The 23771-nt window shown below is 44.5% G+C and overlaps 1 protein-coding gene across 3 annotated transcripts in view; it reads right to left on the bottom strand.

Moving 5' to 3' along the window:
• YKT6 (YKT6 v-SNARE homolog) overlaps nt 1-23771 on the bottom strand; it is a 361132-nt gene that overhangs the window by 48398 nt on the left and 288963 nt on the right. For all 3 annotated transcript variants that reach the window (XM_069618958.1, XM_069618959.1, XM_069618960.1), the window contains exon 7: nt 15658-15759. In XM_069618958.1, the coding sequence (XP_069475059.1) occupies nt 15658-15759 (102 nt within the window). The remainder of the gene's footprint in view (nt 1-15657; nt 15760-23771) is intronic.

Below are 23771 nucleotides of genomic sequence, written 5' to 3'. Positions count from 1 at the left end.
CCTAGATTGGGGCTATGGTTCTCGGCATGTGGCCCCCAGAGTGTGTCTCCTGTAGAAGCAGAATCTTACATGCATGCCTATTAGCATAGGCCATAATCTTACGGGCCTTAGTGTGATTGCTCAGTCCCCTTATGTTCCAGGACATTATGAGATTGGTCATTTCAGTATCGGGTAACTAAACCTGTAATGTGCAGTTAATGAACCTCCCAAATCCAACAATAATAGAGGCTCCCAACTGTGAATCTGAAAATGTGATCGTGGCCAGACAATGTGTGTGCCGTGCAACCTTGTGTGCCCTTTTTGAGTAACGCCCCGTTCCCACCCACCTCCCTCACCCCAGGAGCAGCAGTGTGAACATTACCCTCCCTGAACTGTAAACGGCTGGATCGATCCCCAACTTGGACCGAGCCGTCCAAAAGCCCAACTGGGGCTAACCCACAACAATGGTGTAAGGAACATTGCAATCGCAGTGGGATGCGCCATTGCCGTGCACTGGTACGCTTGGAACCCAAAAAGGGTCCATTGCAAAATAAGCAGTTTTTGCGGTCTTACAGTGCTAATCCATAGTTCTAACCAGCAACAGAGGCCTACATTAAAGGCATTGAAACATTGCAATTTGAACATTCATAACCAATAGGGATATTCAAGATGAACAGTTCAATAGTGCATTAATCTAGCAATAAGCATCAGAGACGCTAGCAGACATGTATACAGCCGGATCCATACAACCGGACAAATGGAATGACAAGGTGCACTATTGATAGGGTCGACAAGCAGTAAATCTCTCGATGCACATATAAACAGGACAATTAGAGGGTGCAAGCCTTAAGACAGGTACAGTCATTGTCCATGATGACATCAGCAGGAGGATGAGGCGGAACATGTGCCTCTATAAATTTCACCGCTTCTGAAGGGACCGTGAAGAAATAAAGTTTGTTGTTGAATGTGAACTTTAGCCGTGCAGGGAATAATATGGCATACCGGATATGTCTCTCTGCTCTGAGCAGTTTCTTAACACCGAGAAATTGTTGACGCTCCTGCTGAACACCGATTGAGAAATCAGGTAAAATCCGGATCACCTGCGCTTCCATTCTGAGCTCTCCTTTTTCGCGTGCAAGCCGGAGAATCTGGTCACGGCTTTAAAGCTGAGGATTCTCGCAATGATGGGTCTCGGGAAGTGCCCAGGCTTGGGGCGCGGTGACAGCGCCCTATGAGCTCTCTCAACGATGAAGAAGGGAGACATGTCGGGGTTGCCTAGGAGATCCTTCAAGAGATTTTCAACTGCCAGCTCGAGTCGGCCCTTCAGCGCATTTTCCGGAACCCCAATGATACGTATATTATTCCTTCGTGATCTGGATTCTAAATCACCACATTTGCCCTAACCGTCTTCATGTCTGAGACCAGAGTGGGCACCGTGCCTTGTAGCGTGGTTATATTGTCCTCGTTGGTACTTATCCTATTTTCAGTCTCCGTAATTCTCGACCCCTGCTGGTCTAATTTAGCTTTGAGAGATGCCACATTTGCATTAATGTCATCTAGTTTTTCGTGAAAGGCAGCAAAATTCCTGGCCATTGATTCCATCATGGCGGTTAGGTCTGTAGCAGGCGCCTCAGCGGGGGCCAGCGAGTCCGCCTGGTCGGCCGATGCATGGGCCGAGTCAGATCTCGGGGTGGCTCTTGCAAATTTGTCCATGGCGCCTGTCTTATTAGTACTCCTGGATCTATTGGGCATGACATAGTATGGCTACTAGATATTCAGAGTGCAGTGTAAAGCTTCTATGAGTAGTATGCTCACAGGTGCAGTGTATGGCTTTTATGGGTAGTATGCACGCAGAGATTATGTGTCACAGGAATCAAGATGAGGGCTCAGCTCTTTTGGTGAAAGTATAGCTACACTGTTCAGAGTTAGCAGGCAGGAGCTGCGAATGTCTGGGCCAGGAGCCAGGGGGATCAATGCCCAAGGAGGCAAACAATGGGGTCCGCCTTAATGACCACATAGAGCTCAGGAGTAGTGATCAGTGCGTAATGGGTCCGGTCCGGGGGAAGCCAGGATCATGCGGGAGAGCTGCCGCCGTGAGAGAGCGGGGGAAGGAGGTGGACAGTAAGATTAGAGGAGCGGCAGGCAGTCCCGCACAAATCGGCCCCCTCGCTCCTCACCTGTAGCCTTGCAGACGTCCAGCAGCAGAGCCGAGGATCCCCAGCAGGCCTGTACGGGCCCCAAAGGGCACGCACCTGCGGCAGGCAAGCCCAGAGGTGAGCGTGTAATCCGGCCCCCCGGGGCCACAGGCAGCGCCGCAGTGAGCCCGCTGGCCACAGCGGGGACTCCTCCAAGCGGGGCACAGCAGGAGGACAGGAGCTGCCCAGGAGTGCCGGAGAGCGCAGGGGCAAGGCGGCCACGAGTCCTCGGAAGTCGCGGGTGCTCCACAGCACAGGCCCCGCAGGCGGTCAGCCTCACCCCCAGCCTCCAGGCAGCGGGCTCGGTGGACGTACACAGCAGGAGAAGCGCGGTCCGGGACACAGGAGGCCTCATGTATCGCCGCAGCGCACCCAGAGCACCGGCCCAGCACCGGGGCAGCACGAGCCCGCCAGATGTCGGTCCAGGGGGCCCAATTCAGGGCCAAACTTCACAGGCGGATAACCCTGGCCAAGAGCAAGGTAGGGGCCAGGTATGAGGCCGTAGCAGAGTGGCAAACCGCAGATGTTAGAGGATATAAAGCGGCAGTGCACGGAGCTGACAAACTAGGCAGCCATTTTGCCGGCTGCTCAACAGCGCCCGCCCCCCCCTGTACTTACCTTTCTAATTTGAATTATTGTGTGCGTCACTTTGTGGACCTCAGACCCCACTCACACTCCCCTGGGAATAGCCTTAACTGCTCTCCACACTTACCTTGATTGGATTTTGGCAAACCTCTCAAGAGTTACCCTATTCACTATACTAAGGCGGCCTCCTAAAATCTGTCCACCGGGTCAGATTCTAGAAATACATCTTATGCATTTTAACAGGTCCGTGGCAGGGTCTCTTTGTAGACCAGAGTTCACATGGGAAGTCTTTACATAAGGAAGCCACCATCTGGCATCACACTTCAGTCTGTTTGTTTCTGGCTGGGAAGGAGCTGCTGGTTTGTTACCGTGTTTCAGGCTAGGAGTTTCTTCTTGTTTTCCAAACAGCTCAGGGAATGTATCAATCATTACTCCTGTTGCTTGGGAGTTTGGAAAGAAAAGAAAAAAAGCTCTCCTTGGTTTGGTGCAGTGCTGGCATCCTTTAGTTATCTGTAAGAGGCTGTAGGTGATTCGGCATCCATTGTGCTGGAAATTGTGAGGGAGACATGAGCTCACTCCTTCCCAGTGTTTCCGTGGGAAGAAGCTCTGTCCGTGTGACATTAACTGTACAGTTGAGGACTGGGTGTCTTGCTGCCACTATGGATATCAAATGGGGAGACGTGCATGTTCCCCAAGACTAGTCCCTTGGAGGGGGAGAGTAATGGGGGCAGGGGAGGAAAAGTTGTAAAATACTTCTATGGGTTACCCCGGTCTTCCCGAGATCAAATATGTAAGCAGGTTTTGCTAATCCGGTCTGGGTTTTCCGGTTGGGAAAGAGTGATTATAGGAGATGTAGCCTCTTTCTTGTTGGTTTGTTTATATGGTTTACGCCATCTGGCCCAGGGCCGGTTTTCCATTCTTCTCCCGAACCTAGGAGACCTTACTGGGTCTTTGGTGTGGTTTTATCCCCCACGGGTCTAAAATTCCATACCCCTGATCCAGTGCAGGTTTTGTTTCAGTTGAAAAGGGAAATTATGGGACATATTGCTTGTTTGTTTTCCCCCAAATTAATTGGTGTATACTATATAGCTGCCATTTTGGACTTGGAGCTACCATGCCCAGGTTGATGAGACTAAGTCAATGTGGTCACTTATTTATTAGGCCACAGCACCTTGAGATTCAGCAAGCAGAGAGGAGCGTGTAGAGGGATTTGGCTGAACCTATGGAAAATTAAGAAAACTGCAGTGCAAAACCTTTTCTAATGTGTGAAGCTCGAATTAGTCTGCAGACTCGGAGGATAGCAAGAGGATAGCATTCTCTTGCTGGAGAACTGGCTCCTGTCCTTTTTTGATTTGACTGTTTTTTTCTGCAGAGACTACTGAAATGGAGTATGAGTGCACTGGCACTGAGGGGGCTGAAGCCTCCGATTTGGGGGATTCAAAAAATTTCTTCAGAGTCGTGGTTTTTGAAAAGTTAACACTAACACAATTATTTTAACTTGTGGTTTAATTAACTTTTAAAAACTATAGACTGTAATCATGACAAATTAATGCAGCGCCCTGAGAAGGTAAAATTAAAGCTATGGAAGGTGACTGGATTTCGACACGTCATACTATTGAAACTTATATGCTTTGCAAGGACTTGCCTTTAGAGCCTAGGAAATGGGGAAGTTCTTTAAATAAGGCAGGAGGGAACCCAAACATGTACTGGCCACAGGAATTTCTCTGCCTCAGGTTGAATCGGATTTTAACTTTGGAAATGTGACCTATTCGTTATATGAACGAGCATCCCACCACAGAGTGGAGTTTTTGTAAATTGCCCGATTCGGTGGAAACATTATGCCACATTTTATTTGACTGTGCTGAGTTAAAGACTATGAGGTAGCAGTATTTTGGGAAAGGGTTTGAGGGATCTTCAAATATTACATGGGGAAAGATCATTGCATATGATCTATTCGGGGTACTCAATAGCCATTATATTGGCCTCCCTTAGGTTTCTTAATCAGTTAAATTTGATCCAATTATATAAGGCAGTGGCCCCACAAAAGATAATGGCCCCAACCATGAATTGGGAGTAGATTCTAAGTTATAGTCGATAGGGTATTTTAATCTTGAAAGGTGTAACGTGAGATCATCCTGGAAATGTAGATCATCTTTTGAATTATAAAATTGAGAGCAATATTGCCTGATGAAATGTAACGTACAAACTCTTGGTTGGGTCAACTTCGTCAATGCTGCTTTGTTGAATTTTTTATCCGTTTTGATCTGATAGAAGGTTAATGTCTAAGAAGAGGATGGCATTTTTTTTTGGAATGTATTAATTTCCTGTTTTTACATCACCTGCTGACGCCATGAACAAGGTTTTTGGAATAAGTTGCTTTTTTTGATATTTTAGAAAATACACTTTGTATAAGGAACTGCAAGATGTAAACATTAATTGAAACGGTTATATTTATAACCATAACACATTTAGAAAAAAGGTGAAACTGCCAAGTCTTACATGGTTCATATTGTATGGTTGGAGAGCAGCTAACCCTCTGCAAATACAACAGCAGTCAACTGAATAAAGGGACCTGTTGCAATGCCACCAAAAAGCAGCAATGCTTTGTTTGAAAAGCCAAGAATCATGTGTTCTTCTACTGTCTCCGCCTGGTGGAATCAACTGTCATTTCTTTTTCACAGATGACACCATTAACAAATCAGCTGGAGGCTGTGAGAATAGGATTTAAGGGAGTCACAAACCTGGTCTTGGCCTTGTAGCAAATGATCTGGGGGACACAGGAGTGAGGAACTCTTGGAATGACTAGTACAGACTCTTGGAATGACTAGTACAGAAGTCCTGGTACCACAAATAGCTAACACTGCATTGACAATGGACGCTGAAATAGAAGTAAGGTGTTTATCGGAGATGTTGGCACTGGAACTTTAGCCTCTTTGCCACTCTAAAGGCTAACAGGGGAAATAGCTGATGGAGCAATTCAGCTTTTCTGCCCTGCTTACCCGAGCAAGGTGGTCTGGTCTCGCCAGTGTTGCAGGTCATACATGGGATGCTCTTCCAAGTGAAAGTGAAAAAGACCAATCTAAGCCTAGGGAAATCCAGGGACATAATGTAAGCAAAAGGACTACACACTTTGCGACAATTGAAAGGAAAATACACTTAACATTTGAAAAATGCAGATGGAAAGGGAAGAAACTGTGATGGAAAGAGTCAAGAAAATAGCAGGACATTCAGTGATCCTTAGTAGACAAAGAGAAAATGAAACTTATACGAGTGAAAATGGAAAGTGTATGTGTGCCTAAGTGCAGAGTATTTGTGTATGGGACGTGGCCTGCATTGGCATTTAAGGGACTGAATCCTGCTCTGAAGGGGCACCAACCGACAAAGAGTACAAATATTTACATTCAAAACTACAGACAGGTTATGAATTATGATGAAGAAATGCTTTTCCTCCACTGCAAACGCCATCCAACCCTTCAACTTCCCCTCACCTCATGGAAAATATCACCTGCAAGCAAACCAGCTAAAAGCCTACAATTTTCCTGCGACTCCCGACACCAAACATTCAGGCCTGCCCCGACTGTCCTTTGCCAAATCCCAGCATAATGTTCTTAATCACCCAGAAAAGAAGTAGTAGCAGCAGCTGGAAGAACAATTAACTTGGAGGCACCCTGCACATTCCCACTATCTAAGGTGAAATAAGTGTCCTATTTGCGGTCAAGCACTAATATGGAAACAAAAATCGTAATTTAATTACTTTATTTATTGTGCATCTGTTAGGCGCTTATACAGCAAGTACATTGTGTTTCAAAGTGCCCGCAGGGCAATAGGGAGAGAAAATGGGATTGGAAACAATTAAAAACACAGAGGATAAAAACATACCTACTAGGCCTTGTGGGCAGTGAGAATGTGCAAGTGCAGAAAGGGGAGGGGAAGAGGGAGTGAGGGAGTGCTAGGGGTGCCTGTGCTCGTGAGGGAGCAGCAACAGATGTAAGTGCCCAGTGGAGGAAGTGCTAGGGAGAGTTCAGCTGCCAATAAATAGGTAAGTGTAGGAATAGTGTGGCATAGGCCAGTGGGTGCCAAGGCAAGTGCTGAGAGCAGGAGGAGGCAGAAGGTGATTGGGTGTGGGAGGCCAGGGCCCAGAAGGACATATAAGCGCCCTGGTCACAAATTTATTTATTTTATTTGTATATGGTTTTAAAAAAACCTTTATAAATTTTGTACAAAAGTACTAAAAGAGATGAACAATTTTGCATTTAAGAATAGACAAGAAACATCATTTCATAATAAGAGTTTTACATTTGAGAATAGACAACAAGAAACAGCTTTTCATAAAACAAATATACCAAGTTACTAAAGCAAGCTTAAATATTTCGCCCTGGTCACCAATCTCAGCAACTGTGGGATTTGCATAGGAGGGAGGAAGGGAAGAGGTGAAAAGGAAAGTCTTGAGGAGCTCTTGGAATTTGAGTAGATCCGGCTCAAGAGGAAGCGGGAGGCTGTTCAATAAAAGGAAGCCAGCTGAGGAAATATCGGCCACCAGCCCTCTTTTTAACGAAGCTCTTGACACACAGAGTTGGTACCAGAGGAACGTAAAGATCTAGGGGGAGAGTATTTAGTAAGAGCAAGTTGTAGATAGCAGGTCTTAGGTGAAAAAATAGTTTTCACCAGACCGAAACCCAAAAAGTTTGATTTAGAAAGACCAACATTTTTTTTTTAAACCATAAAAAATAAAAATATAAAATAAAATACAAATTAAATAAAATTAAAACGGTAATTCGGTCTTTATAAAAAATCTATCCAAAAAACACTCATACACCTAAAACTCCCTCTCCACGCACCCCCTCAAAATCCCCAGCTGCACTTAGCTTGGTTGGTCGACGCTGTATGCCTCTCGGTGCGGTGCCATTTTGGGAATGACAGCTGCTTCCTGCGCGCAGGGGCTGCCAGGCGTGGTCGGGCCAGGGAAGTCATGAAGCATGGTAAGCGTTTGGGTGTGTACATGTATGAGGAGAGGTGTGTGAATGTATGTAGTGGGAATGGGAGGGGGGGAACGAGTAAAAAAAATGGGTTGAGTGACGTGAAAGTGTGGTGTGGGAGGGGGGAGGGGTGTGACAGGGGGACTTGGGAGGTGAACACCCATCCCCGCCCCCGAATACCAAAATAAAAAAAAGGAGTACACAGAGAGGGTCGGGGACCAACGTGTTATTACAGCATTTTGAAAACGACAAAAAATAAAAACAAAAAGTAAAAAAAGAATCGGTCTTTTTGGCGTTTGACTTTCAAAATGCGGTAATATAACATAGAACCAAATAGCGTGGTCCCCCGACAGACTTATGGCTGAGGCAGAGGGATTTGAATTTGATCCTTGCAGCAACTGGGAGCCAGTGGAGACTTTTTAGGGCTGAAGAGATGCGGACCCTGGGCTTGAGGCCAAGGATAAGTCTTGCTGCCCTATTCTGGATTAGCTGGAGGCGTCGTAGAGGAAGAGGGTAGATTCAGGAAGAGGGTAGATTCAGGAAAAGGCTATTGCAGTAGTCTAGCCTAGAGAGAACCAGAGCTCTGGAGACATTGAGCTTCTGGGGGAAATGAGAAGGAAGAGTTGAAAGTGGGACTTCTTGGCAAGGTCCTGAATGTGCGGCAGGAAGGAAAGGAGTCGAAGAGGACCCCGAGGTTTCTGGCTTCGGATGAAGGAGATTGGGGAGAACCCATGGAGGATGGCCAGAGAGGGGAAGAAAGAGGGAGCAGGAGTCCCAAAAGGAAGGAGATCAGTCATGCTGGCATTGAGGCAGATATTGTTGGAAGTACACCAGGACTGGATGGCAGATGGGCAGTCCGTAACAATGGAAGAAGTAAGGAGAGGGTCAGAGGGAAGTTTGAAGAAGAGTTGTGTGTCATCTGCGTAACACTGGAAGTTAGGGGAGAAGGTGGAAGTGAGGTGTGCCAGTGGAGCAAGATAAGTGTTGAACCAGGGAAAGAGGTTGGAGCCCTGGGGGACACCACAGATGGATGAGAGGTAGAAGAGGACAAAGTGCCCAGAATAACCTGGGATGGACAGTCAATGAGGAAGGATGTCAGCCAGTCCAGTGCTCGCTCCGAGATACCCAGGGTATCATGGAGCCGTTTTATGAGGATGAAGTGGTTGACCGTGTTGCCCTTCAGCCTAGGGGTAACTCAGATCGCTCCCCTTGAATACCAAACTCTTCTTTATGATCCTTTGCTTCACTAACCAAAAATAACTCAAATACCTCAGTCAAAAAATTAAAAACAAGATGCACCTGAACGTGTAACAGGAATGACAATGCATTACTTACCGTAAAAGCATTTCTGATGGTTGTATCTGCTTAGATTCACATGCTGTGCATAGGTCCGACATCCAGTGGTCACTGCGGAGTATTGCATTTTGTTTTTCGTAGTCGAAAAGGGGATGTCGACAAGGCGTGTCTGTAACACTATCTCTATAGTGATGTGCTTTGTACCCACAACCCCTCGCGCGTCGAAATCCTTCTGTTTGTATATTTTCAGCCCTGAGGGAGCCTTCTATACGTGAGTGAGTACAGAAAAAAGAGAGAGATATAGAAAGATGTCTATGTTCCTTCCATCCGAGCGGGGAGGAAGGGTGGGCGCATGTGAATCTAAGCAGATACAATCATCAGAAATGCTTTTACAGTAAGTAATGCATTGTCTTCTGATGTTTGTTAATCTGCTTAGAATCACATGCTGTGCATAGACTAGCGAGCAGTACCCGGAGTTGGCGGTGGGTTATGAGAAGGAACAGTAGAGAAAAGATGTCTTAATACTGCCTGTCCCACCTGGGAGTCAGATCTAGAGTGTGCGTCTAAACAGTAGTGTTTTGTAAAGGTGTGTACCGAACTCCAGGTTGCCGCCTTGCAGATCGACTCAAAGGGAACATTTGCAATGAAAGCTATGGATGCCCCCGTGCCTCGAGTAGAATATGCTCTTGGCTTGAAGGGTAGTTCTCTCTTAGCAAGAGAGAAACAGAGAGTGATGCATTGAACAATCCATCTAGATATAGTGGACTTTGAAACTGCATCTCCTCCTCTTCCTGCTGCCACCGAGACGAAGAACTGATGAGTCTTTCTCAGTGGTCTGGTTCTTTCCATGTAAAACATGACACCTCTGCGCACATCGAGTGTATGCAGACTTTTTTCTCCCAGATTTGAAGAGTTTTGAAAGAACGTTGGTAGTTCTATTGACTGGTTCACGTGGAATTTTGAGATGAATTTCGGTGCAAACCTTGGGTGTGTGCGTAGAACCACCTTGTCTTTGTGAACTGTTACGAAGGGGTCTAGAACTGAAAGAGCCTGTAGTTCACTTACTCTCCTAATGGAGGTGATTTGCTATTAGGAAAGCAGTCTTAAGAGTGAGGTGCTTAAGAGTTGCCTTGTGCATGGGTTCAAAGGGCGAGCCCAGGAGTCTGGTAAGTACCCCATTTAGGTCCCATCCGGGAGCTGGGTTAGCTATCGGAGGGTGTATTCTCTTTACCCCTTCCATGAAGGCTTTGATAACTGGGATTTTCCACCACGACACTTTAAGTTGGGAAGTGGTGTATGCAGAAAGTGCCGCTAGGTGGACTTTAATAGAATTGAACACCAGGCCTGAGTCCAATAGGTGGGTCAGGTACAGAACAATTTGTGTGGGTGAGCAGTCAACCGGGTTGATGCTTTTCCCTCTACACCAGATGACAAATCTTTTCCACTTACTAGAATAGCAGTGACGAGTGTTAGGCTTTCTAGCTTCCCTGAGGATGTCCATGCATCTCTGCGGGAGTTCTAGATGTCCAAACTCTATGATCTCAGGAGCCAGGCTGCTAAGTTCATGTTCTGAGGGCATGGATGCAATGTCCTGCCCTTGTTCTGTGACAGCATGTTGTACGGGCAGGGAAGTTTCACTGGGGGAGATAGGGACATCTCCATCAAGTGAGCGAACCATGGCTGCCGGGCCCACATAGGGGCCACTGGTATCATGGTGACTTGTTCCTGGTGCATCTTGTGCACAATCTTGTTGAGAAGGGGAGTCGGGGGGGGGGTGAAGCGTAAACAAATCTCCCTGACCATGGAATCGACAGACCGTTCCCCTTGGACTGGTTCTGGGGGTATCTGGAGGCGTAACTGTGGCATTGTGAGTTCTCCAGAGTTGCGAACAGGTCTATTTCTGGGAATCCCCATTGTGTGAAGACGTCGAAAACGAGGTCTTCTTGCAACGGCCATTCGTACTCTGAAGGCAGAGGGAAGTCTCTGCTGAGCTCGTCTGCTAGCATATTGAGTTCCCCTGGTACATGTCGTGACAGTAGGAACATGTTGTGTCTGAGAGCCCACTTCCATATATTCTGGGACAGCTTGGACAGTCCTGGAGAGTGGGTGCCCCCCTGCTTGTTGATGTAGTACATGGCTGTGGTGCTGTCCGCAAGGACCATCACTGTCTTCCCTTGTAGGTGTTCTTGGAAGGCTTTTAGTGCTTTGAACACCGCCAGTAGCTCCAGTAGGTTTATGTGCTTGGATGCTACGCTCGGAGTCCACACTCCGTGAGCAGTCTGATGGGATAGGTGAGCCCCCCCATCCTGTGAGGGATGCGTCTGTGGTTAGAGTGGCTTCCACTGCGGGTGTGGCAAAAGGTTTCCCTATTACCAGGTTTTCCTTTGTCCACCACCGTAGCGAGAGAACCAAGGCCTGCGAGACCACCACTAGATCGTCCCATTGTCCGCTGGCCTGACACCACTGGCTGTTGAGCCACTCTTGCATTGGGCGCAGGCGCGCGTGAGGTACCAAATAAAAACACAACACCATCATTCCTAGCAAGCGCATCGCTTTGCGCACCGTCACCTCTCGACCTGCCACATATTGGGGATCTGAAACAGCATGTTTTGGACCCTCTCGTTGGAGGGGAAGACGAGGCCGTCCCTTGTTCGAATTAGAGCCCCTAGGAATTGTTTGACTTGGCTGGGGTCTAAGCTGGACTTCTCGTTGGTGGAGAAGCCCAGTTGGAACAAAAGGTCTACAGTCTTTTCGGTGTTTGAGAAGCATGTCGCGTAAGAATCCCCTGTTATGAGCCAGTCGTCGATGTTATGAGCCAGTCGTCGAGGGAAGGGTATACTGGGATGGATAACCTGCGCAGGTGGGCCGCTGCCACTGCCAGTACTTTCGTGAATACCCTTGGTGCAGATGCAATGCCGAAGGGTAGCACTCTGAACTGGTAGTGTGCGCTGGCAACATTAAAATATGAAAGTATGCATCTTTCATGTCCAGTGTCGTCATGTAATCTCCCTGTGATAGCAGTGGGATCACTTCATGTAAGGTCACCATATGAAACTTTTGGGGTTTGACAAACTTGTTCGCTGGGCGCAGATCTAATACAGGGCGCATGGTTAGATCCTTTTTGGGTACAAGGAAGTACACTGAATAAATACCTTCCGTTACCTGAGATAGAGGCACGACCTCTATAGCTCCTTTTTCCAGTAGCTGATCCACTTCTTGCAGAAGGATGGCGAGGTGTTCTGGTGTCATGCGTCGTCCCCTCGGGGGTCTGTATTTTGGGGAACTGTTGAACTCTATACAGTAGCCGCGGGCTACGGTAGATAGTACCCAGCGGTCTGAAGTTATTCCCTCCCATGCTGGAAGAAAGGATGTTAACCAGCCCCCGACCGGCGATGCATGGGAGGGGACCCGAATATTCGCGTCACTTGGTGTTGTTGGTGGCTTGGGAGCCTCTAGGGGTGGAACCCCGGCCTCTCCCCTTGCCACGGCGTTGGCCTCTCTGATTGTACTGGCCACTATTACCTTGGTAGTTGTTGGCAGAATACTGTTGTTGCTGGTTTTGTTGCTGGCGTTGGCCACGAAAAAAGCACTTGTTACCAAATTCCCGCCTGTTAGGGGGCTTTGAGATTTGGTCCAAGGTCTTTATGGTGTCAAATTCTTTTTTCGCATTCTCCAGAGCGTCGTCAACTGCCTTACCAAAAAGGTTAGACTCTTCAATGGGCTTATTAATGAGGGACGCTTGCATTTTTGCCTTAAACCCGGAATTGCGAAGCCAGACGTGACGCCTCAGCAAAATTCCCTGTACCAAAGTACGGCCAGCCATCTCTGCTGCATCGAGTGTATTCTTAACGATGCTTTGGTTGACCAGAGAGCCTTCATTAATTATAGCCAATAATCGAGTTTTAAGGGGTTCAGGGGCCTCTTCAATTTCCTGCTTAAGCTTTCCCCATTGAGCATCTGCGTAGCTTGCCAATAATGTATTATTATTGGCAATTCTGGTTGAGAATGCTGTAGATGTGGTGGTTCTCTTGGCCAGGGCATAAAGCTTCTTCCCCTCTTTATCTGGGGGTGCCTCACTGGTAGACAGTGAGACCCCAGCCCTCTTCCTAATGTTGGTCACCACTAAGGAGTCCGGGATTGAATGACCCCTAATATATAGTGGGTCTGACTGAGAGGGTGAGAACAATTTCTCAATTCTCGGATTGACCCCTCTCACCAGTGCCGGAGTGGACAGTGAGAGGGTAATACGTCTTTTAACTGAGGCGAGGATGGGAATTGTTGGCTAGTGGGTGGTTTTTCCTTGATAATCCTTTCCAGGAAGTCAGTATCTGGGGTGACCTCCCCAGTTTCGAGTTCGAAATGTGCTGCTGCCTTCTTCAGTAGCGCATTGAAGGTGGGCTGATCATCAACAGGCGAAGGGTTCCTGACTGGTGTAGTTTCAGTAGACCTGATGACTATACTGTGTGTCTGTAGACCTAGCTGGTGACTGCCAGGGATTTGGGTCACCCTCGCCTGTGTCCTCCTCGTACCCCTCCTCACCTATGTTAGTGTTCTCATGAAACCCTTCTTCTTCTTGTTGGACTTCATCATTAATGAACTCATCTTCCTGCTGGAATTGAGTGTCCTCCTCAGTGAGGTCGTAAGAGTCCATGTCTTCGTGTATGGGGTTATAGAACCTTGGGTATTTAAGCATTGGACTCTCCAGGGGTGCCTCCCTTGGTCTCTTGGGTGCCCTATTTTCTGGGATGGCCATGAACCTGTCTATTTTATCCATACAGGACTGGAACTTCTCTAAGGTCCACTGAGGTAGGCCAGGGCGGTCTGGGAATGAAAAAGGATTTTCTTCTCCCTGTAGTAGCCTGGTTCTGTCCCATAATGTCGAAGAAAGCGAACCTTTGCCTTCTGAGAAGCCTTCTGGCAGACTTGGGCTTTCCGTCGACAGCGGGAGCTGTCCTGACCTTTTTTCCTGCGCCTTCGGCGTTTCTTTGGCCTTGTGCGCGGTTTTCGGCATATCGCTCGCCGTCCGTCTGTGGGCGTCTTTAGTGGATATACGCGCGAGGCTTTCGGCGATCATTCTCTCTGCCGAGGGATCGGTCGCCGTCGCTCACAGTAACGTCGAGTCCTTACTGGTAACGTGAGCACTCTTACGAGGCGCGTCGCCGGAGGATTTGGTGTTAGCGCCCTTATCTTTAGAATGCCCCGACGCCTGTCGCGGAAGCGGGGAGGGCTGATGACCCTTACGGTCGGCGGAAGACGCTGGTGGACCCGACGCCCCTGTTGGCGCTATGGCTGCCTTCGTCTTCGACGAATGCGTGCCGGGGTAATGTGTTTTTGTGCTTTTTTGTGTGCGTCCTTGTCGCCGGGGTGATCATCCCCATAATCTGGGCGTGAGCCGGGCTTGTCGGTGCCGGGGATGGACGACGAGGAGCGTGAACGCTCCTTTGAGAGGTCTACAACCTCCGTTACGGGGGCCGTGTAATCACTGTCCTCATCACATTCGGCGGCGGCGGCCGAGGAGTCCGGCCTAGACATGGCATAGGCTGCCCACCTTTTGACCTTGCGGTCCTTTAACGTTTTGGGCTTCAGTAACTTACAGGCTGCACAGCCGTCGTCCTTGTGATCGAGGGGCAAGCAACGGTTGCACCTTTTGTGCTTGTCTTTCCAGGTATATTTACCCTTACAAAGCGGGCAAAACCTAAAGGGCGTCCTCTCCATAGCTGAGGGCCAGAAGTGTGATTACGACCTCGGAAGAGAGGGAGGGGAAAGAGAAAGGCATTCTCAAAGAGAAAAGAAAGACCACTCAACCCCACTCTCCCTACTGTGTAAGGCCGGCGAGGCCAGGCCACGTGTTCGGCAGCGCCGAAGGATCTCCTCCGCTCGTCCTTCCGCCGAAGATCTTGCTCGGCGGGGAAACAGCTCTGCGTCGAGGGAGGGATCTATGCTATTAATATTAATAATAAACGACCAGAGGTCGAAGGAATGATTTGGCAATGTCTCTCGAGGAGCTCCGCATAAAAGGCGACCAATAACTGGGCGGAAAAAAACAATCTGAGGGACCTCAACGCGTGAGGGATTGTGGGTACAACGCAACTCACTATAGGGATAGTGTTACAGACACGCCTTGTCGACGTCCCCTTTTCGACTACGAAAAGCAAAACGCAATACTCCGCAGTGACCACTGGATGTCGGACCTATGCACATCATGTGATTCTAAGCAGATTAACAAACATCAGAATTATTGTTACTCCACATCCCCAAAACATACTTCTTCACCCTTTGAAGGGCTGCAACAAAGCAACTTTCTCCCATTCAACATGCCTTCCGAGTCCACCCACCAGGCCTTCAGAAAGCAATGAAAAAAAACGCAATTTCTAGTTTTCGTGTGATTCTCTCTACAAAATGAAAATGCCTTTCCTGGCGTGTGCGCGTGTGTGTGTGCGCGCACGCGTGTGTGTGTGTATAAACCCCATAGAAACATTTTCTATTATGGGCAGTGAATGCCTGTTTAGTGCTCATGGTAAGTTACCATGGGGTTGCCAGTTCTTGGAGTGACATGTAGAAGTTATGCAGACTTACTTTGACAGAGTGTTCGTAAGCAGCAAATGTGATGTGCAGAAGGTACTCACTGTTTTGTAGAAGGCCTTTGACTGTGTTCCTAGGACTTCTGATTTGGATACCAGATCATCTAACTTCTCCCCACGTAGTAATAGAGACTCCATTGTGTTGTGCTGCAAGATAGGTGAACAATCTGTAGAGTAGGATAACATCAATGGCTCAAAAAGACAACATAACACTCCAACCCCATCAGAACAACCCCATGTGCGGCTGTAAAAAGGGGGCAGTAGGAGACACTATACAATTAAGTAATCTGGTTGCCACTCATCACACTGTATATGGTCACTTCACAAATCCACTTAGAGGGAGGCTAATGAAACACCACAAACAGGAAACTAATCCAAAACCGCAAGACTTTTGATTGGAGCTAGAAGCTCAAGTTTACAGAGACGGTGTGCAGTCATAATGTCGACATCAATAATGTCGACAGTCAAAATGTCGACAAATTAATGTCGAAAATCTATAATGTCGACATACAAAAATGTCGACATTATATTTTTCGACATTAATTTTTCGACACATAAATAAATACATAAATACATTCATGCAATACATGTAATAATTAATAAAATAAGCAACTCAGAAGGTAATTTAGTGTCATGTTTATTAAATAGTAAAAATTAATTATAGGTAATATTTAATTCAAACATAACTGCAACGTATTTTTTTAAATAAGTAAATAAATAGATGTAACAATGCATTTTTTAGATAAATAAATAAATGCAACATTTGTTTATAATTTAGTTCAACATGTAATATACTAAATAACCAGTTGATGGCGCTAGCGCGTTAAAAATGTATGTTTATCATTACTAACATATTTTTGTTTTGCTTTCCTACGCACGATACGTAGTACAACGTAAACGTGAGCGCCATTTTTAAAGCTCACTATCGATTAGTTTCTACCGCGGTCGCGTCTCCGTCCGTTCGGTCCTCGGATTTTTTTTTTTTTGGTTTTTCACCATTTTCTTCTGGTTTTTCATCGGATGGACCGGGTCTACTTGGATTCCTTGGATTTTGCCTTTCGGATGATGGACTTTGCATTCCTGGATGTTTCCATTTTTTTGGATTATGGTTTTTTTGGTAGTCGTTTTTTCCTGGAGTATCGAGTTTACCTGGAACAGATGTTTGGATCGTGGTGTAATGCAGATTACGGATACTTTACGTGGATTTTGGACAGTTTTTTTTACTCAAGCTGTGGATTTTAGCCTGGATTCGGCACTTTTTCATGTTCAATGCAATTTCATTTCGCACCACGAGTTATGGGGTTTTTTTTTCGGAGTTTTCACCTCTTTCAACACGGATTCCTGAGGACCATAAACTGTAAGTGTTTTTCTTAACATTTTAAGTTAAATGCAATAGAATCTAAGTAACTGTCCTTGTTCTCTATGCTGAATGCGTGTACTAGTTGCATTAATTTATTGTCATAATCTCTGTATTTTTTTGTTTTTGGCGCTTGATTTGCCAATGAAATTGTTTGTGAAATTCGCAATTCCTGGTGCTGTTCCTCTAATTTTAAGTCTCGTAAGAAATGCCATAAATTTGGATGTAGGGTGTTGAAATTTTTATTTATGCGGCTATGCCAGCCTTCTAACGCGTTATTTGTTCTTGGTTTGTTGTCCATGGTAGACTGGTAGCAGTTCCACAAATCAATTGGGTATTTCGGTCTGCGTCTGTTGCCACTCCTAGTTAATTGGCCTATCCAGGTATTTTCGAAGTAGTCCAGTAAATTTGTACATTCATCCTCATGATTTTTATAGTATTCACTTTCAATTAAATGTTCGTAATAAGTAATAACATGATTTTCCGGTACAAAAGCCAAAGCAAAAAGTTTCTTAACGTTAATTTGAAAGTAACTGTCCTCCGTATATTTTGATCCCAAACCTAATTTTTGTATTTTTCTCCAAACACTTTGTGTGAAATGAAAAAAACATCCTTTTATTTTAGTTTCTCTGTACACGCTAGAGAATCCCTTGATTTGAGCTGTTTCATAATCCATGATTATTGTCTCTGGTTTTGAATCTGGTGTTGTTTCCCTAATTTTATTGTATATGATTTTGTATGCGTCCTCTGTTTTTTTTGGCATCAAAAAGTAAATTAGTGGTATTATTTTGTCATTGATTGTTCCATGTACAGTGTAAAATTGAAAAAACGGGTGAGGGCATACCTTAAAAGTGGCGTCACTCTGCCAATTTTTGCTTTGACTCAGATGTTGAAAGTTTTTTGCGGTAGCGAACACCAAGATTTTGTCATTGTTTATTCCAATTGAGTCACAGTAAAAATTTTCTCCTCGTGCAGTAACTTTAAAAATGTCCGGAATAGTTATATTTTCAAAGGATGTAGGTGGAGGGGGTAGGTTTTCATTAGTATGTTTGGCTCGGTTAATAGTGCGCTGCATTAATTTTTCAGCCGGTAATTGCGCTGTTACATGTGTTGGTAATTGGCCACAAACTTCTCTGAGTACAGATCCACTAGCTTCCCCCTCATGTTCAATAGCTTTTCTTTTTAATTCCGTTAAGGTTTTCGTGATTATTATATTCGTCTGATCAGGCATATGATTGTGTTCAGCTTTTCCCTTTACCTCTGTTCCAACTGTTACTGCGCGTGCTGTACATTTATTTTTTGCATATTCTGTGCAGCGCCAGTAAATCCTCTCTTTTCGCTGAAACTCCTTATAGAATATGTAACCATTCCAAATTAACTGTTTTCCTCCTTTTTGGCTTTCTATAAATTCTACTTTGTTTTCCATTTTATCACCTGAAACGATAGATAAAATTAGTTTTTTGTGGTATTTTATACCATGTGTTTTATAGTACACTTTATTTTTTATAATGGTAGTGTCTTACCTTTTCTCCTGTTATAAGTACGAATGAAGTGTAATCAATTGCCCGAAGTACTCTCTCAAGAGATGTTCTGTCAGGTAATGACGGTTTTCCACAGCCGTTACTGGTTTCCTGCTACCAAATCAAGGTGCTTTACTCAGGAATCTCATCTACTGTGTTAACCATTTCGTAACCTATCTTTATCTAGTGTAACAGACAAGTGGCTGATTAAGGACGAAGGGAAGGGGAGGGGGTGCTGGGATGGTTCGTGATGTAGGTTGAGGTTGGGGGGTTGGACCCCCCCCAATAATTACTTCGGGTTATTGTCTATGTTAATCGATCATTTTTTTTGTCGACATTTTTTTTTCGAAAAATTGACTTTCTCCATTATATGTATGGGATGACGACATTGTTTTCGACATTTTTTTTTCCGACTTTTTTGCTTGTCGACATTTATTTTTCGACATTATGACTATGGGGCATCAGGTCAAATATCAGAGGTTTTGAAGATCATTGTCAAAATTCAAAGAGAAGGGCGAGGAACACTGCTTCATAGAGGTGAAAGACAAACTTATCCCCTCATTAACATTCAGGCAGTCACCCTCTGCCTCAGAAGGTCTGCAGGAGATTTTTAAGAAGCCCTTTAGTGAGGTGCTTCAGGAAACCAACCCAGTGGTGTCAAAACAGTACCTATCAAGTAAACCCAAATTCTCAAAACTGATAGTTTGCATTAGGGAGATTCTCTTTGAGGCCCTGTGGTTAGGGTCCTCAGGTATATCGTCCTGATTTAGCTAATACTAGTGGTTTCCTCAAGCTCACTAGGATCTCCAAGTGGAAGCCATGACAGAGCAGCACAGACCTTACTTCAAGGAGGCGGCGACAGAAGGCTCACAGTATAAACATTTTGTTGCATACCAAATCCAACATCGAGCAATGTTTGGGTGAGGTTAGTAATTGGAGGTCATCAAACTGGTTGCAATGTAATGCTTATAAAACCGAAGTTGCGTTGTTCGGCCCCAAATAACTTTGTGAACCTGGTAGATGCCCTAATCACCCCACTTTTTGGTCACGATGTGTCGATTTGCTACCAAGATAAAAAATGTAGGCTGTAGTTGACAGAAGAATTTGAGCATTGAATGACAGGCGAGTTCTAAGGTGCAATCCATATTTTACAGTCTCCGTCTTCTGAGGCATGTATTGTTTTGTTCAGAAAACTACCCAGTAGTAGTTGGAGCTTTGGACAACTCCCAACTGGACTACTGCAATAGACTGGTTGCAGGTATTCCATCTAAACAATGCCAACGGTTACAAAAGGCTCAAAACGCCACAGTAAGGCTGGTATTACGGGCAAGGAAGTTTTCCGCTATTTCTGGACTTTGTCGCTCCTTTCACTGGCTATCTGCGAGTGACAAAATTGATTTTTAATATTCAAATGTTTAAATAATATGGCCCAGCCTATCTAGTGGATACATTCTGCAGATATCTTACTACTTGTACGCTCAGGTCTAAGGATAAACTGTTATTGAGAAATCGGTCATACTCTTGTGTCTTTAGGGCCGACAGGAGATTTGCAGTCTACGAGCCCAAATTATGGAACAGACTACATTTGGCGATTCAGGCATCAAAATTCTGGTTTCAATTCTGCAAAGTGCTAAAAACTCATTTGTTTAAATGAACCCATTCATGATCTCGGGTGCTCCATTGTCTGGACTCTGTTACTCAGTCTGAACAAGTATTCCTTTTTCTCCTTGTATACCCGTTTTCATCTGCACCTAAATACGATTAGTTTTGTCCGATGCGCGCTACAAATAATTAAAATCAAAGTTCCACACAATATATTTGCATACAAATATAATCTTTATATTAAGAAAAGGAAAGGCAAAAACAATACACTTAGTTAAGCAACTTTGTAAAATGTAGGTCACAATGTAGCAATAAAGTATACATTTTTAAATGAGTTCTTTGAAAGTCAAAGTCGTTCCTGAAAAAGAAACAGCAGTAACAGCTGTGTAAAAAGATTTTCGGTTGAGGTAGAAAAGTTCATAAGAGACAGAGAGGGAAAGGTGTTACGAATAGGCAGTCTTTGGCGGGAAAGTGCAGTGCAAGTGTGCCTGAAAGGAGCACAGGCCTCAAAAAATCTTTCAAAACCTGCTAGACCTGCAGGTCGAGTATCTTGGCTTATCTACTCAACCTTACAGAAATACACTCTACCCACAAACTGGATGGCACTTTTGTTTTTACTGAAAAAACATGGTACCCACCTGAAGAAATATTACTGGTGGAGTCTACTTGCATTTTCATAACCATGAGGACTAAAGCTGCTTGAATGTTTTATTAATATCAAAACTGATCAGCATGAGTCATGTTTTACTGGAAAGCTGCACAAATTGAAAACGCAGGAAAACTAACATCTGGACCAGAGTATTATAATACCAGTAAACCAGAAAAATTATCCAGAGAAAATTGTTAGCAAAAATATATCAACATTTATTTTTGAATGATACAAAAATTAGAAAAAGTGAGTAAATCACAGATTATCAGGCACTACACAGGCACTACACAATTTTTACAAAACACAGCAGCAACATTATTTTGCCTAAAACGAGGGGGCAAGTAAAAAAAACACACACACACACACACACACACACACACACACACACACACTTCATAGTGCAGCGTTCAAACACACCTCAACAATCAGTGACAATCATACAAATTGTTAAAAACCAACAAGCATTATAGAACTGTAAACATATGAGGAACGCAATTCATGATTTCTCCCCAAAAGAACATTCATTATTTTATAGTTTATACAAGAAACAATAGCAATTATTAAACACAAATCTATTGTAAAGGGTGGATCACAACAAAACTACAGATCGCATCCCTTTGAGTTTTTCTCAACCGGTTTCGACGTGGAATGTTAATTTGCACAACGTCTTCACCAGGAGGAAAAATGTAAACATGCTAGAAGGAACAAAAACATAACTATGTAATATAACAGTTAAACCCTAATCAACAATGGGCTGCGTATATACTGCAATTAATTAAACTAGGAAAAAAAAAATGTTTTAAAGAGATTAAAAAGATGTCAGATATATCAAAAGCAGTTAAATATAGTGACATTAAAACACACCGCAGTTGAGACCCAGGGCTGGGGGTGAGAGACCCGGAATGAAACCATGCTGCGTGCTGGTGGCCAAGCCCGCCAATGGGGAGTATGAGTGTTACACTTTTAAGGAGACTTAGTTTCTTTGAAACTGCTTCATAGATGAGAAACCTTTTTTATTTTATTTCTCCATTCACAGGATATTAAAAAAAGGGAGAAGAGATAGCTGTATATTTATTTCTCTCTAAACGACAAGCGTTGTGCCTTTAATCTGAGTCTGAATACTATGCTTGCATGTCTTGAGACACAGTATCGGATGATACCAAGGTCTTTTTATTCAGCTCTCCCATGTCTTCTCTGAACTGGTCTTTTTCGTTATCTTTTCAGAATCCAGTTCAAGGTTTTAGTGGTTCTCATGTTGTTTTGAAGAATCATAAACCAAAAAACTTCCACAGAGTTTTAAACAAATTTTTACTTGAGTAAACATTTGTTTAAAACTTTGTCGCTTTTCGTTGTTTAGAGATACAACAGACATGTATATACATGTAGCTCTTCTCCCTTTTTTTAATATCCTGTGGATAGAGAAATAAAATCAAAAAAGGTTTTTCATCTATGAAGCAGTTTTAAAGAAACTCTAAGAACCTCACACCAAACATCAACAAGAGGGCGAACCTAGAACAAAAAACAAAAACTTTTACAAAAATACCCCCAACATAATAGTCTAGCCTGAGACTTCTAATGTGTGAACATAAAGGGTAAACTCAGGTGTGAGACCCACCCTCGGTCCCTTTGGTGTAAAGTGCTCCTCATATGTTTACAGTTCTATAATGTTTGTTGGTTTTTAACAATTTGTATGATTGTCACTGATTGTTGAGGTGTGTTTGAACGCTGCACTATGAATAGAAAGTGTGTGTGTGTGATTTTTACTAGCCCCCTCGTTTTAGGCAAAATAATGTTGCTGCTGTGCTGTTTTGTAAAAATGGTGTAGTGCCTAATCTGATTTACTCACTTTTTCAAATTTTTGTATCATTCAAAAATAAATTTTGATATATTTTTGGTAACAATTTTCTCTGGACAATTTTTCTGGTTTGCATGTTTTACTGGAAAAACATGGCGACTCATTAAACATGTTCTAGACAAAAATCCACAAATATTTATAACGTGCAAAAACCAGCACCATATAAAGTGCCTGTTGGGCGGTCAGCGGAAACACAATGCATAGTTGTTAGATCTGTCATTTAACCTTAATAACAATGCAAGTTGTTACACAGCACTTGTTGCTTAATTATTCCTGCTTGCGATGTACTAATAGGTGTTATTATAACTGCACGTAATAGTGCTCAATTTATCAACCTCGGAAGAATCAAAATGCTGAATTGGCCCTAATAGAGAAACTAACATGAAGTGTGTACTGGCCTGTGATAGGAACATACTTAACTTGGTAGCTTGTCGTGAGAACTTGGGGATGTGTGATATATGGAATCTTCTGTTCCCTGCACAACGCAGGTATGGGGTAGACATGTAGAACAAAGACAGCAAAAACATGGTGCATCTGGTCATGTAGCACACTTGGAATGTATCATTTTCAAGCTGGTATTTTACATAGCAGCTTGCATTGCAAGTAGTTTCCATAGATTTGGGATTTTCATATGTTAATAGCTAATTGTTAGGGTGGTGCCTGCAAACCATGCTGTGACATTGTGCAGCAGTACCTAAAGCAGAATGTTTATTGGGGATGACAATAGGGGTAGAAGGAAGTGGGCAGCAGCTGTGGGAAAAGGTACTATAGCTAGTGGGAGGGTATGTGGCTTCCAAGAGGCCCCCCCACCCCCCCAGCACTCCTTGAATGGGGAGAAGAAAGAATCAGCAATTGCTCTACGGCAAAAGGCTAAGGGCACAGAAACACTGTTGCCTTGGCTTGAGGTGAGATGGAACGCAGTTAAGATGATCCGCGTTGGCTGAAATTCCTTGTACCTTAGAGCATGATCAGTACTACAGTGCAAGGGGGTGGAGGGATTGAAGCACCGTCCCTTGCGCATACACCCCCACCAGCAGTAGAGACATCTAGTGTCTCTCTGCAGGACTTCCTTATGCCATTTAAAATTGGCACATTTTGAAATTCTTTTGAGAATAAGTAGCAAAGGATCACTGCACAAAAGCCTCGATTTTCAGATGATGAGGGCTTATGGGGGAG

The sequence above is a fragment of the Ambystoma mexicanum genome, chromosome 10 (assembly GCF_040938575.1).
Source record: "Ambystoma mexicanum isolate Mex_15411 chromosome 10, UKY_AmexF1_1, whole genome shotgun sequence".
In the NCBI taxonomy this organism is placed as follows: Eukaryota; Metazoa; Chordata; class Amphibia; order Caudata; family Ambystomatidae; genus Ambystoma; species Ambystoma mexicanum.
This window is presented reverse-complemented; position numbering and strand designations above follow the sequence as displayed.